Genomic DNA, 16,485 nt, shown 5'->3' with positions numbered 1-16,485 from the left:
CATTAAAAAGGAAAGGTGAATCTTAGAAGCGCTAGAGAGCTACAAGCGCACGATGCAATGAATATTATTGAATGCATTGGGCTGACAGATGCATATGGGTATCTTAAGTGTGAGCTATGTCCTCCAGACCTTTGTGCAGCCTAAGAAATTCCGCCAATGAGGACGTTGTCCTTGCCAACTCTTCTAAAGAAAAGCACATAAAAAACCGGCCGGCCCGATTTTCACATTTTTATCACCATCAAACAGAACTAAACATTTTATTCTCGCACTGATAAAAATCGAATAAAGAGCACTTAAGAGTCACCGGTCATTAGCGCACAGTAAATGTTTCACCGTAGTCACCTATGTTAGCAGCGATAATGCTTCACTGTCGCAAGTACAAGTCTCTCTGAGCGAGAACACGGCAGAATTAGAGACATTCATGAATGTCATGCCTCACTGGTAAACAAGTGTGTCACACAACCTATTCGTCACAGAAGATCGAAGACCGCATGCCACAGCATGGTGCGCTACGCGGTGCAAAGGGCACGCATGGAGACGTCGGTGCTCACAGCGTCAAGACGCGCACAGGTCCTTAGTTGTCACAAGCACACATAGCACCAGTCCCGGTCACGTAACTCCTGTCACTGCCCGCCGATGCAAGGCTGGAACGATGTCAGTCAAGGCCAGAAGAGGACGCGTCGAAATTGAAGTGTGACACGTGCAAGACCGAAAGCCATGGCTACTGAGATTGGCTGCTCATTCGTCGTGGCTTCAAACATGTATTTCACAGGGTTTGTCGCGATTTGCAGCAGCCCAGTGCGCCGCTTTCAGGCTGACTTGAAGACGTCCGTGAAATTGGTGACTAGGAACATGACCAGTGCGCCGACAAACGATCCTCCCTGGGTCGCCACGCCGTACCAGAGGAGGGAGCGAGCGCCCCCGTGGGCCATCATGCCCGCTGCCAGCCGGCTCTTTACGAACGTCGTCAGCGACACGAACAGCACCCAGGCAGAGACCTGCGCATAGCACCGACAAAGCCTCACGGTGAACGAGACGCTGGTTTGTGTAAAGACGGTAGTTGTTGAACTCTCTCGTGTCCCGTGTCACCAGCCACCCGCTGCACTGTAGACCGTCCATCGGTTTAATAGGGTAGAACGTTGGGCCAGTTGGTGTAGCGACATATTAAAAAAAACTTTGGGCAGAATACCACAGGACGGGAGAGAACATAACAGGAGAATAACACAGGCCATGTGTGTGTGCGCGTTTCTCCCTCCCGTCCTGTGTTATTCTGCGCAGTTTTTTTAAATAAGTCCATCGGACCCCGTGCCCCGACATCAAATGCGCACGGGCGAAAAAGACAAATGCGAACAGCGGGGCATGTACGCGCCGCTCTGTCGCATTTCGTTTTATTGCGACTGTGCTTCTTTCCTTCGTAATACGGCTGCTGAGGCTCGAGTGTGAATAGGCAGTGCCACTAGCCACCATAAGATAGTGCAAAATGGTATCCTTCATTTCTCTATAGTCAACACCAAGCTTGACTGCACCTATGTTTTGCACCCACTCCAGTCACACAGTATCGGATTAGAGCACTCTACCACAAGCCTCACTTCCTACATTGCCTTGAACCTGATTCTGTTCCTCCTTTTGTGTACGGTAGTGCTTATAGCTAATCAGGGCCAATGTAGAATTAAAGCTGACTTGCTTTCTTTAATTTCACTGCTAATCAATTTCCAGCCTAAAAAATTTAGGTTGACGTAAAGACACTACTACTCACTTTTTAATTCTAGACCACATAAATATACAAGCGTGTTCTGCAGTTTATTGAGTTTTAGTGTATTAGGCCCACCCCACCGCGGTGGTTCACCGGTTAGGGCACTCTGCTACTGAGCCGGACGACCCGGATTCAGTAATAGCTGCGGCAGCGGTGTTTCAATGCAGACGAAACGCCCAATGGCGCACATGTGCTGTGCAATGTCGGCGCGCATTAAAAAGCCTCGAGTGGTCTAAATTAAACCTACGTCCTCCACTAGGGCGTCCCGTATATCCCATGTGCCGCTTCGAGACGTTAAACACCCCAATTTACAGTTCGTGTTTTAGGCTCGGTATAAAACAAATATCAGAGGCCTCTCCAGCGGTGTGAAAATCTGAACTTTCAGTTGCATTCACAAATTGAGAACGAAGACTAAGTTTACTTTTTGACCTTAACTCCCAACAATGTCTTCACGTGTTTCCAGTCACGCTGTACACGCAGCCTGATGCTCTCCCCTGTCCGCACAAAAACTACCCAAATTAATTACGCCAGTGTAAGCAGCGTTCATCAGGCGCGACCTTTGCAGTGCCATTCGTGTTAAATTCAATCCAAGTAAATTGTTGGGCTTGTGGAAGTGACCGAAAAATCGCAGTTCCGGGCACGTTGAGGCACATAACTGAACAGCGAGCTCGCAAAGCCAGAAATAAGTAAACGGTCACAGTAATGATATGGCAGCCAGAGATGATGTCGTTGGAAGCTGGCCACTGTTGTGGAAAGCATGGCAGAGATTACTCGCGAGGTGCATGAAACAAAAACACAAAATGCAAGAGTGAATGTATATAGCGGCGCATTCGGGCTATTATGCTATCATCGAAACTGCGCCCACTACTGGATGGGATGTGAAAAATATGAAGAACATCTGACAAGATAAAATAGACACAAGCCTACTCTGTCTAGCAACTTGCAATATTTTATTGGCAGTGAATTCCTGCGGTAACTTCTTATTTTATTTAAACAAAGCTATGCGCATTAAAATTAGACACACTGCATACCTAAAAGCTTCAGAGCTTCGTGAAGATACTATTCTCTAAATGACCGCATTAAGACTTAATCCAGAGCTCGAGGAATTCTTTCCAAGTCTCCTTTTCTTGCCTTTTAGCTGTTGTGTCCCTGCGTGTTTGAGTTGTTCTCACTTGGAAAGGAGAAAACGCATCACTCAAATCAACAAAAGTTGGAGAAAGAGCGCCATTAGCAGGATGTTCGCGCAGGGGACGGACCTGTATTGCCAGTAAATGTCTCGCACCTTCTAAACATCCCTCAGTGTGCATGAATGGAATTTCAAGCCTTCCACTCAACCCACTTAGACCATCACGTCAGTTATGTAATCTGTGTATAACGCCACACTACACCGGCAATACTGTGTTTATATTCTTGGGGAGCACACTTTACGTTCCGCGGTGTTGGAACGCCTGCAATTCTAGTTAGTCGCAGACGGTTCAGTACTCTACACTCGGTCGACTACTGCCTCAAAACCACGTGTAGCAAATTCTGAATATTGTTACGCGGCGACCAGCCGAAGAATGAGGCGAGATGAACGATGGCAGTGGGATGATTTAATGGCTGCTGGCCTAGAGCGAGCGTTGCGTCTCGCGCCACTGCCAGCTTCGTCGCCTTCGTGAAACCGTCCACCGTCCAGACCACTTGATACGACGAACTGAACCGAACGCAAGGACCCGACCTGCCGACCCCACCGACCTGAGCCGCTGCCCACACGTGACGACACCGATCCCGTGCCCATGCCATTCGGCGCGCCCTGGGGCATCGGCCGTCGGCTGCTTGTGACCTGCGGCCTGAAGCTTCGCGGACCAGGAGTCATTCATTTCCTTCATCATGGAGGCCAGCACCTCACCACTTTATCGTTCCTGTCCCACCATCTTCTGAAGCCCATCACCATTTCACGCGTCTCTTTAGACAGTTTTAGCTGTGCGTACCCAAAGCGCTACGGCGCTGCGTGCGTTACGCTGTCTGCTCCGAAGTATAGTTTTAGCTGCCCGTGCCGTAGCGTCCCTGAAGCGAACAAGTAATCAGTAGCGCCATCTAGTGACAAGACGTCAAAGCACATCCACGCTCGGTTGATGAAAATTTCATTCTTGATTACTAATAACTAGGTTTAATGCCGTGGGAGCCTTTTTGTTACAAAAAGAAAAACTACGCAAACCGAAGAAAATGTAAGAACTGACTAAAAGCTAGAAAACTGCTTCGCCAAGTGTCGTTGCTACGAGGAAAACACACTGCATTTAGTTAGGCTAAAAATCACCAAATTATCTGAAAAACAGGGGCTAGTTATCGCTTATACCGGTACGTGTTGGCAAGAGTAGGCGAAATAAAACCGAACGGCTACGATTTGAGCGAGCTATTGCGTCGGAGAATCCAGCGGCGACATGTATTTATTCCGAAGCGGGAGAGCAGGGCGCCGCCATCTTGTCAACGTTAACGTACGCAAGCCACGCTAGCGCCGCAACGCAATGTCCGCTGGCTAGCCTACGCACGCAAGACGCAGGGTTTGCGCTTGCGTTGTGCGCATGCGCGCTGCCGTCCCCGCAAACTCCTTGCGTACGATAAGCCGTTGCGTACGCACAGCTAAAACTGTCTTTTGTCGCTGATGATCGCTCGGTGGCCTCGGATAGTGTGGCGAAGACGACGAAGCTGGCAGTGGCGCGGCACAGAGCACTTGCGCTTAGCCAGCGGCCATTAATTCACCTCACTGCCATCAGTCAACCTCTCTCATTCTTCGGCTGGCCGTCACGTAACAGTATCTTGGGTACATGCAGGTGCAAGGGGTTCATGACTTCACCGCTGCAGTGCGCGCTAGGCCTCAGTGAACGAGCATCTTTGAAAGAAGGCTTCCACCGCAAGCAATATTATTAGGGCACAAGCCTGCGCCTTACTTTAGTAAAGCGAAAGCCTTACTAGCCCAATTAGATGAAATTCCGTCAGCGACAGTCATTGCTGAGGCCCAGAGAGGGTCCCAGAAGATATGGCGGCGCAGCAGCGCTCGTCCAGCCACAAAGCGGCGAGTGCGACGGCGGCGTGCCAAGAGATTGCAGGACCCCTCAAATCTCCGACGCACCATTTGCTCGTATGGCGTAATTGGCGGACCTCCATGTGGCGCCAGCTTTCTTACATTCATATCGAAATTATGGCGCAACCATTTGTCGTACAGCATTCTGAGTGTACGATTCCTGGCTGCACATAGCATACATCTACTAGTGAAGTTGGAGGTTGGCTTGCGACAGGGATTTGAACCGACGATATATGCACCTTCAACTGTATACTTTCACACACTACCCCCTTTTTTTAGGCGCGGTTGAGGTGTCCACCGAGACGTGAGACAGTTATTGTGCCATTTCCTTACCTGAAAACCAATTTTCGAATCAAAATTGTTTGGTTTGGTTTAAGGGGGTTTCAGGTCTCAAAGCGACTCAGGCTATGAGGGGCGCCGTAGTGGAGGGCTCCGAAAATTTCGACTACCTGGGGTTCTTTAACGTGCACTGATTTCGCACAGTACATGGGCCTCTAGAAATCTGCCTCCATCGGAATTCGAACACCGCGGCCGGGATCGAACCCACGTCTTTCGGGTCAGCAGCCGAGCGCCATAACAACCGAGTCACCGCGGCAGCCGTGTCAAAGTTGTGATGCAACCGTTCATCGTACAGCGTTCCGTTTAGTGTCATACGATTTTCCGTTGCACATAGGATACATCTGTTAGTCAAGTTGCAGGCTAACTCGCGAGAGAGATTCCAACCGACGATATATGTACAGAGTCGGTTAAAAGTTCCGAGGTCACAGGGTGTGCTTTCGAGCGCTATGTCAGGTGGTGGTGGTAACAAACATTTATTAAAGCGAAAACTTCACTAGCTATGTCGACGGGGCTGGTGTCCTCAGCTGTCTGCAGCGATGGCCGCAGCGATTGTGAGCAGCTAGAAAGAAATAGAGTCAAAAGAGTGATTGCAATCGATAGAGAGTGAAGTGAAAGTAGTGGGCAAAAAATGTGGTGACAATCGCATCATTAGTTAATTAATTAGATCCACAATCGTCAAAAATACTTCGAAATAGCGCGGACGTCGATATAGTGAGTTGATGAGAACACAGCAGTGAACGGCAAATTAGTGGAAAAATGGGCAAAGGAGTGGAACTAAAGTTCAAAAGGAATTGAAATCTGTTTGATGAGTGATAATTATCGAAAAAAAGTTTGATTGTCGTAGATTAGTTAGGTAATTAGAAGCAAAAGCCAATGGACGGGGAATAGGCTGGACGGGCATATAGGAAGTGGACGGGAAGCAACCGTGGCGCTAAATAACTGAACTTCCAAAATGGGTGATTGAGATGAAAAGATGTATGATCAGAGTAAATGTGGATAATTAATGTAATTATTCGCGCAAGTTTGGAAAATGAACTAAAGTCGAGTATCATAATCGAGTGGGATAACCAATCAAGTGAACTAAGGTGAACTGAGTATGCATTAGGAATTAAGTCAATTAGCTGAAGTGCGAATTAATATGAATTATTGTGCGTTAAATTTGAATTAAAGAAAATCAAATTCTCAAAAGAGAAGCAAAGAGAGGCGACGAGTATCAAAGAGAATTAAAGATAAACAATGAGGGGTAAGGAGGTGTCAATGCTTTCGCATTAGTCTAAAGTGGGTGCCACTGTAATCTCTAACATTTTTGACCATTAACTGCCATCATGAAAAAATAGCGCAAAAATAGTGCATTTTTTTAATAAACGCCCAGTTGCAGGTAAGCGCTTGTTTTGTTTGGTCTTCATTGTCCGTTGTCCTGAGTGCGCTATTTTTTCCATGATGCTTCTGTTTTTAGTGCTGGCACTATAGCATCAGATGTTAGTGATCACTGTCCCATATTTATGTTCTATGACTCATTACCAAAACCTAAAAAACGTTCTGAACAAATAACCGTCCAATATATGCCTCAGTGTGCTTTAGAGGCTTTCGAAATAGACATTAGCTTCCAAGACTGGTCTTCTGTGTATGACAAGTTAAATGTAAATGATGCATATGTACAATTTCTCGAGATATTTTCCACAATCTATTCCAAACACTTTCCTATCAAGACTTTTACTCCATCAAAGAAGATAAGAAAGCCGTGGGTAACAACCGACCACTTAAAGACTATAAAGAGAAAAAATACACTTTTTCACACTTTTCTAACAACGCGAAATCCTGATGATTTGAAAAATTTCAAAGTGGTCAGAAACAAGCTGAATTCTGAGCTTCGGCGGGCAAAGGTTGCTCACTTTGAAAATCTCTTTGCAAGTATTGGTAAACAACAGCCGGCCGCAGCCTGGAAAGTAATCAATAATGTTCTGGGTAGAGACAGGAAAGATTTATTACCTGATCAAATAACTCACGAAGACCAGATAATTACCGGTCGAGGTCGTGCAGACTTCTTCAATAAGTACTTCATTGGAACTGCACTACAACACAAAAATTCCCAAGTAAACGAAGATTTAAGTTGTTCATGCGCCGAAAGTATATTTCTTTCACCAACAGATGAAGCAGAAGATTATAGAACATTTATGTCACTAAAAAACAGCAAAGCCCTTGATATTGATAACCTCCAAATTAAGCCTATCAAGTATGTTATGGAATACCTAACACCAGTACTCACGTATATATTCAACCTTTCTCTTGAATCCGGGGAATTTCCAAATGCGATGAAAATGTCCCGGGTGTCTGTTATATACAAAGGAGGGGATAAAAACGTGCCAAAAAATTACCGCCCAATATCTATAATACCTACATTTTGGAAAAGGATTTGAAAAGATATTATATGACCGCTTTAAAAAATTCCTTGAAAAGTTCCACCTAATTTCTAATGCACAGTTTGGCTTCAGGAAAGGACGCTCTACTGAATTAGCATTATTAGAACTTAAGAAATATATAGTGAAAAATTTTGAAAAGAAACTAATAACTGTCAGCCTTTTCATCGATTTCAGTAAAGCTTTCGATTCTCTGGACCATGATATTCTAACCCATAAGCTTTCAGTTTACGGCATCAGGGGTAAGCCTCTGTCCTTATTACAGTCCTACTTAGCAAACAGGCAGCAATGCGTATATCTTGCCAACCATCAATCGTCCTTTTTACCAGTCATCAGAGGTGTACCGCAGGGTAGCGTGCTGGGCCCTTTATTATTCAATGTGTATATCAACAGTATTGTAAACATTGATAAGACCTTAAAATTCATTATATATGCTGATGATTGCACAGTACTATTCTCTGGTGTAGATGTAACTAAACTAATGATCAAATGTAACCAATTGCTTGATACCCTTCAGAAGTGGTGGGGTGCTAATATACTCAAAATCAATCCTACAAAATCAAAAGTGATGGTATTTCGACCAAAAAACAAGGCTATCAGGTTTGAAGGTGTTATTACCTGTGCTGGTGAGAAAATTGAAATCGTTCATGAACACACCATACTTGGGGTAACATTTTCTTCTAACCTTACTTGGGATTCACACGTTCAAAAGTTGACTAATAGTCTCTCGTCAGTGACAGGCGCAATCTGTCGCTGCCGCACTTTTCTTCCCTGTAAAATAAAACTTCAGATATATAATGCGCTATTTGCCTCACGCAATAATTACTGTTCCTTAGTTTGGCTCACAACTACTAAAACAAACATAGAGAAAATTTCACTGCTCCAAAAGAAAGCCATTCGTCATATTGCGAATCTTGATTACTTAGGTCATACTCGACAAGCTCTCCAGGCGCACAATGTTGTAAGGATTCAAAATATGTACGAATTGCGAATTCTGTTGTCATACTATTTCCCTTCCAGCTTCAGATCAATGGTAGAAGGTAACACACTGCTAAAAGAAAATAGCCATCCAGTAAACACACGCAACACAGACAAATGGCTAGTACCGTTTTTTCGAACAGACTACAGGCTGCAGACACTAGAATACAATCTTCCCACAATTCTCAACAAATACAAAGACACGAATAAATCTACCAAAGCTACACTACGTCATTATTTTGTAATGATGTAACCTGATGTTCTTTCTCTTAGCTGAAAATTTCTCTCCAGTTTTCCTTAGTTTTTTTTTTTAACAAACTTCTCGTTTAAAGTGTTAATAAAGTGTGTAAGATTTGCTGTCATTTATTGAGCTGATTGTATTCATATTTCCTTGCAGTTAGTGTTACTTGCCGAACTGATATTTTTGGTGTCCTCTTAATATAACTATATGTTCACTGCATTTACTTGAATCCATGATACCCTTTTGTTTCATTGTTGTATCAACTATTTTCTTCTCGATGTATATGAATATTCTTTTAATGTGTGCTGTTATGCCTTGTAACGGCTGGGGCCTCGTCAAGCTGTTTACGCACAGCTTTTAGCCCAGTCAGCCGACCAGAACCTTCTGGGAAATAAATTGAAATTGAAATTGAACTGGCTCAAATGTCGATTCTACTTTAGACCATTAACTGGTTGCAGGGAGGTGATTGGGTTGGGCCGTATTGGCCCTTTCCCCTCACAGTACTAGGTGGAGCCCCTATTCCGGGGCCCCAATGCAAGCAACGCCGCCGGCGTCCGTTGAACCAATGCCTTTTGGGTCTTGAGATCTTGAGAGTTACGACACCCCGAAAGCCGAAAACTTTTTATACAGGATAGCAGAAGTACCATTCTCATCTCTTAGAAACTAGATAACTTTAGTGCTATCATAAGTGGCACACCCTGTGGCCTGGGAACTTTTGACAGACTATGTACCTTTAGTGGCATGCCTTTTCCTGACTTTCATTTCACAATTCCGACGCAGCTGTTCGCAGTACAGCGTTTCGAGTGGTGTACGTCATACGATTTTGATTGTGTATAGCATAAATATGATAGTCAATTCGGCGGCTAGCTCACGACAGGGATTCCAACGGGCCATATATAAACTCATAATGAGACATTCATGCTTTCGCCTTCACAGCACTTAAGCTGTCTTAAGTGCCCCCCCCCCCCCCCCCCGTATTTTTTTTTCTGATCTGGAAAAGGCAGACCAGTGTCCCGTGCCGTAACAGAAAGCCCGAGGTAGCTGTAAAAACGGCACTGCGGACAAATTCTATTTGGCCTATACCAATCGATTACCGCATTCCGATGAAGCTAGCTAGAAAAGCCAGTAAAGTGAAACAGAGCTTTGGGCACCAGACGCCATTCCCTCAAAGAAACTACGATCAGAATACCCCGTAGGCCGATCTCTGAGGCTAGATCCCACCCCCGTCGGCTCGCACTCAGCGATCACGAATTCAATATTAGTCTAGACATCAACATGAGAAGAGAAAAGAGCAGCTCGTTATGCCCTACATGACTGAAGCAAACACTCGCAGATACCAATGTACAGTCACGGACAAAAGTTTGCGGGATGCGGAATTGCGGAAAAAAAATTGTTTCTGCGTTGCTGCACTAGACAGGCCGATTGTATTTTTGCAGCAGATGAAGCACGCACGCCTCCTCGCATTTGTACAAATTTCAGTGATCTGCTATGCCTGACCTCGCCGCAATAATTTTTTTCCGGAACACCGCATCCCGCAAACTTTTGTCTATGACTGTACATAGGGCATATTTTTTATTCTTGTTTTTTTTTCTGCTTTCTAATCAATTGTATTTAAATAATTACACATTAAAATCCCACTGATGAACACCACAAATTAGAAAATAATCCCCTATGCACCTTGGTTTCGGTGACTGTAGGCTGGCGTCACAGACGTCAACATGAACATCATGAATTTCGATGGGGTAGCGTGAAACGTTATCCGAGTTTTCGGCTCTAAATTTCACAGAAATTAATATGAAATTTCCTTCCCAGCAAAAGCAAGCAAAATCAAAATTTCGATGGTGTCTCCAGTGTCTCACTATGCCGGGCTGTCAACTCTCCCTAGATATTTCGTACGCAGCACATGCGCTGAACGTTGTGACAGGGTCGCCACCTTAAATTATTACGCGCCGCACTGTGTAGGCCCGCCTCTGAAATGGCCAGGAAATGTTTTCGGGAAATGTTTTCGCCGAAACAAAATTTGTCGCTGCTTAACAAAGCCATTTCTTTTTCCTCGTGACCACATTCTTCCATGATCGTAACCGATAACATACGGGTAAATTCTATGCCTGCATAACGACATCACTGAACCAAAATAGGAAGAGAAGTATAAGGATATCAAAAACGACAAATTTTAATCTTAGCTGAATAAAAATTGCCCAGATGCAATGCGCATTTGAAACGATCACTAGAAACAGAATAGAACAAGCGCCAGTCTTGTTGTCTTCGTCTTCTGTTAGTCTCAAATGCACCCCTCAACTCGTTGATGTCGGAAAGCGCCAATTCTATTAACGACACATCCTCCGGAACGCCTACTAAACTTCAAAAAAAAAATGAACCAGGGTGCAAAAGGAAGATAAAAGAAGTTGAACATTACACCTGCACCACCAGTCCTTACCATGAATACGGTTTTGATTATCCTCATCTCGCTGCTGCAGGTCCAGAACAAAGTTTTAAAAAGCCCCTGCTCGAGTCGCCCGTTAGAAGCAGACATCTATGCAGGAATGACCGCCGTACGCCTGGATTCTTACATATGAATTTTAAGGACAGCGGCTGAAAACTGCTGGCTCGCCTCCGCATGCTTACTGATGTTTGCTCATTCAGCATTAGCCGCTGGAAACAGAAGTAAGCTGCTAGTCATGCGATCAGTATGTCATCCCTCCCGGCACCCAACAAGAAATTCGTCTCCCACAATCACCGGTAAGCGAAATGACCTGCGCTTCCACAGTTTCTGACCTTATTAATAGTACGTTACTTTCATTAACCGTACACTTATTCTACGCGGCGTTAACAAGGATAGCAAGTATCTAGCAGTGACTTGCGCCGGTCACCGACCATTTGGTAACAAAGCAAATGAAAAGTTCGCACGGCTCGTCAAGCCAGGATAGGTGCGCCTTGCCGATTGAGAAGTTAGCGCCCGAATATGTGGCACATGCGCAGGGGCTTTAGAGCCCAAAAAACGAAAAAAACTCAGATGACGGTTACGGCTCCGTAACGCAGTATTAAGCAACATCAGTTGTCAGTACTGAAATTAATACTGCTGGGTCTTTACTACTCGTCTACTTTTCTGGCAGTCTGCGCATGAGGTCAGACACAGTGTTAACCCACTCAGCCTGGTTCGTTGCCTTCTCCTGTTGCAGTGAAGTGGGAGTGCAGCGACGTCACCGCAGGCTCACCAATCAGTGCGCCGCTGCGCTACATCAACGCCACAGAACTGAGAAACGTACTGCCAAGCTTTAACGAACACATTTTTTTCGAAAACTCCCCCAAAATGGTGTTTCGGTACGCGTGCTGCGATTTGCCTGCCAACCACGAAAATACTTTCGACGAGACCTACTCGCCATAAATCACACACAAAGTGGAAAAAAAAATGCGACAAGCTAGATTTGTCATGAGCCACAAATGACATCCGGCTATGGCGAGCCTAGCTCAACGTTGTGCACTAGGGGGTTAACCTGCTGCTGTAAAACTGCATGCGTTGCTTGTCCGTCGCAAAAATTACAACTAGCTCAGCCATGCGCTTGTCCTCTACCCGCATTGTTCCACCTCCGTCCAAAAAGTGCCGTGCACCCGAGGTCTCTGCTGGGAGAAACAAGATTACCTACAGCGGCGGACTTTTACGGAGCAGGCGTGCTCCCTTTGGTGGTAATTAAGACACTAGCCCATTTCTCCGATATAAAAACTCTCAGTCAGCAACAGAACATCGTAGGCAACTCCTTCTTGGCAGACAATAAAACGCTTTTGTGACTTAAAGGGACCCAGAAAGGGGGTCTCAATAAAGGTGCGATATGTCTGGGATGTTAAAAGACGGCGGTTCTTATTTATCGCCCAGAAAGAATTATTTCAATGCGTTTCGTGGAAGCTGAGTTATATGCAGATGAACTTTGAACTTCCGCGTCTTCGCGCCTTTCCCTTTCCTCTTGCACGCCAAAACGGCGGCGCTCCTTCACCGGCCCCACTCACTCGGCCCCTCCCCTACCTCCGTCGGCTGCGGCGCGCGCGGAGTGGCCGCGGTAGCGCGTGACGTCTGAAAAGAATTTGGCGCTGTGAACGAATGATGACCTCCGGCTGCTGACTTCACTTGCAAGACGTGACGTCGTCTGCCAGGTTTTCGTGCGAAAGCCCGGCACCGCGCGTCGCCGCGAGGTACGACAGCGGGAATTTTTAAAAATGTATTGTAAATTTCCCGATCGGTTTTGAGGTCTCGTACGCGGCATGGGCCCCCGTTGGCCTGTACTCTACACAGTGCAAGCATTATAAAGCCAAGCTCAAACACCCCTTTCTGTGGCCCTTTAATCTAGGTTCATTATCTTTCACATCGAAGCAAGCTGTGGCTTTTAAGACTGTTTTTGCACATCAGCGGCAATCACCTGCAGCTTCCTAACTAAATCGTCAGCAGTTGAAAGCGTTGCTGTTCTGCACTGCTTTTTCTCCTGCTTTTACGCTCAAACGTTTCGTAGTTCGATATGTACCACGCCTCACGAACGGCACTGCTTTAAACCGAATGCATGTTAACTCATGTGGAAGCTGGATAGCCTTATAGTCCAAAGGATGACACTGGTCAGACCAGCTGTCAGTGCAGTTTCCTCTTAATTGCACGATGATAGCTGCAATGCCGCGTTCGTGTGAAGCACAAGAAAGCTCTGCGATAATCAGAGTGAAATCTCGCAGAATGCGGCCATGAGCACTGCATGCCTAAAGTAGTAACCTGCACTGGCAACTGCCGATGTATTCTTCCAGAGACCTGTCGAGAGCGCTCGAACGGCGCGCTCTGTTGTGCAATAATGACAGTCGCTCTGCAGTGGCGTGACCGGTATAGCTTCTGATAACCTGATGAGTTAAACACAATCTATGGAAGTGTGCATGCGCGATAAGGTCTTGTTTCGATCCCTAGGCAACACGTAAATGACGAATGTGTACCCCCCGGAGTGCTACTTGAGTACTCTAGATAGATGTGTGAAAGACTGTACTGCTAGACTGCACTGTGCCGGTACTATTATATGGGCGACACTGCAACAACGAAATCTGCGACACCCAGAAACTGCTTGTCAATTTTTCTCTGTTTTTGTTTCAGCAGCAAGATCACCTCTCAACACCGAAGACTGCACCACTGCCCATTTGCGAAGAACTTCTCATTGTACGCACCATGATGGCTGCCCCGGCCACGGTTCCCACGAAGACTGGGTGCGGGCTCTGCAGTGCCAGCACCAGGATGTACGCAGCGCAGCCAAGTCCACCCGCTGTGAGCAGCCCCAGGCCAGCAAGGTTGCTCACAGGAATCACGGCAGCCACGGCGCATGACAACGGGTTCGCGATCACAGCCAGGTTGGTGGCAAGATGGTAAGGAACCTGGCCGTAGGGAAGGCTCGAGTAGGTCTGCAAAATAGGGCAGGGACTCTCAGCCCTGCTGTCTTTTTTTTATCTGACCTCTTATTTTTTTTGCGTACAAGGGAAAGGACAAAGGAGGGCTCTGTATCTGACACGGCAGCGGTAGCATATATTTAGTTGGCCCCACGACACGCACACGGAGAAATTGGCCACACGAAGAATTCAAGGCGAATCTCGCGTGCCCTCGATGCCGCTACCAGGATTACAACACGCACCAGCACCATGACTTAGAATTTGGTGTGAGAACGTTTATAAGTCCGGACTAAGAACAATCCAGGTGAAACACACATAAATTTCGCTATCGTGCGAAGTTCGTTCACTGGTTGCTAGTGAAGGGGATAGCAACAGAGGCCCTCCTTATTTTCGCTATTACTTACCCTTTCTCGTGTATACAGGCGACACCAACACGAGCGTGACTGTGGGGTTCGATAGGAGGTGATGGCAACAGCTTCCGTAATAACTTCCGAAAATCGGTGCTATTTTCTATCAAGTTTGACGATTTTATGTACAGCTGCGTAAACTAAACATTGCAACCAATACTGAAAGTAAATTCATTACAAGGAACTTATTATTTGCGACACTCTTTTAGCACCCACACTAAACCGCTGGAACATCAAATCCGTCTGAAATCTTATTTTAATGGTGAGAACACAGTGCGCGTAGCCGCTACGCCCAACAGGAATCAATATTTTGAAGCATTCTAAAGGTTTGCGGCGTTTCATATCTACAATTACATGCTGCAGGCCAGTTCAAACAACGAGAAGCATATCAACTATACATTTCTGCTAAGCTGAGACACAATGCAGACACGCGATGGATTAATGGCTAATGTAGCGGCATGCGCTTCAGTATCGCCATATGCTATTATGAGCGCTGTTTCGTAAATTTTGCGCCTAGTTGGAACGCCATTCAAAAATTCCACGCTTTTCTTGGTCTCTGGACATGTGACTGCCCACGCGCCATTTTTATACGATCGTCTAAGAGATAAGAGCTCCTAGTCTAAAACTGACTCATTTTAGTGAAAAATTTCACCTGCAAACATTACACTTACCTGAATTATGCATTAAAACTGCTCCGATATTGTCATATTTTCGACGACAGGTTGTCACGTGCTCCTGGCGACTTGACCGCCTCTGGATGCTAGCAATCTGGGACTATCCTTGTGGGGGCGTACGGCCTTAGTCCGACGATAACGGAGTGATTTTGTTCACCTACCTGTACGGCGAGGAGGACGCCATTTCCGAGGCAAGCGATGACTGACTGCAAGGTGAGAGCGAGCCACCACTGCCACCGATGGAGACGGCGGCCCTGCCAGCGACCGCTCAACGACGACTCCTCTCCCGAGACGCCATCAGGAGATCCCTGGCCGGGACCTCCATTCTCGCTCTGGGCTGGCGGTCCCACGTGCTGTTCGTCCGGTACGTAGCCGCCGTTCTCGGCAGCGCCGTACTGCCGGCCTTTCTTGGCTCTTCTGTCTGGGACCTGCGAAGAACTTTCCTTGACGCTGCGTCGTACCGACCGAGCGGGCCAAGGCGGAAAGCGAGAAAATCTAGCCAGCCTTTCCGGCCTCCACCAATGCGATGCTGCAGCAATGGCTGGAGACCTCCACTTTCACCCCCCTCTCCACACACACACACACACACACACGCACATAAAGTTCCCTCCCAAATGCACAAAAGGGCCAGGCAGCCTGGAAGTAATCATAAATGGAGCACGTTTGAGAGCGTCCTTTCCCCAGCTTACTGCAACTAAGCCTATCTGTCATTCAAGAGGAAATGAACGCGTAAGTTTCTGCATGGTTAAGACATACTACCAAACTGCCGACATTATCCTGGCTGAAATCCTCTGTGCAGCCATCAGTGTAATATTCGGGAATGTCGTGAAGACGGCAAAGTGGCATCTGACAGTAATATCTTTCTGCTCACGCACGGCGTTCATCATAGTGTGGAAAACGGCCACCGATACGACATTAGCTGGCGTAGATGTGCACGCACCTTCGCACCTGAATTGCTGCCAGAAGTTTTGAAGGCTTTCCTTTTAGGGAAGCAATATGGCTTGGAGACGCCGGTATATCTTATGGCAAAGCTTAATTTAATTAAAGCAGGGCATGTGAATATACAGAATAGCTAATATGAACGAAACCTTTATTATTCTTTTCTGTGGTTTACAAATGGATCAGTGCTGCTTAGATACCGCTTGTACCTCAGAATGTATAATTTGCGGGTACTGCCTGAACGGACAGTCGTCAAAATTCGTTGCGTCAAAGGGA

General features: G+C 46.3%; 1 protein-coding gene across 4 annotated transcripts in view; it reads right to left on the bottom strand.

The window, feature by feature from the left end:
- Window positions 1–214: 214 nt before the first annotated feature.
- The window catches only part of LOC144124584 (riboflavin transporter 2-like), a 258,372-nt gene continuing 242,101 nt past the window's right edge, over window positions 215–16,485 (bottom strand). For 2 of the 4 annotated variants that reach the window (XM_077657360.1, XM_077657359.1), the window contains exons 5-7: window positions 15,432–15,698; window positions 13,974–14,204; window positions 215–998 (exon numbers count right to left, since the gene is read on the bottom strand). In XM_077657360.1, the coding sequence (XP_077513486.1) occupies window positions 810–998; window positions 13,974–14,204; window positions 15,432–15,698 (687 nt within the window). In that variant the 3' untranslated portion in view covers window positions 215–809. Of the gene's footprint in view, window positions 999–5,626; window positions 5,713–7,419; window positions 7,485–13,973; window positions 14,205–15,431; window positions 15,699–16,485 lie in introns of those variants that run through there. The other 2 variants (XM_077657361.1, XM_077657362.1) reach the window with 2 other exon arrangements.

This window comes from Amblyomma americanum, chromosome 3 (assembly GCF_052857255.1).
Source record: "Amblyomma americanum isolate KBUSLIRL-KWMA chromosome 3, ASM5285725v1, whole genome shotgun sequence".
NCBI lineage: Eukaryota > Metazoa > Arthropoda > Arachnida > Ixodida > Ixodidae > Amblyomma > Amblyomma americanum.
This window is presented reverse-complemented; position numbering and strand designations above follow the sequence as displayed.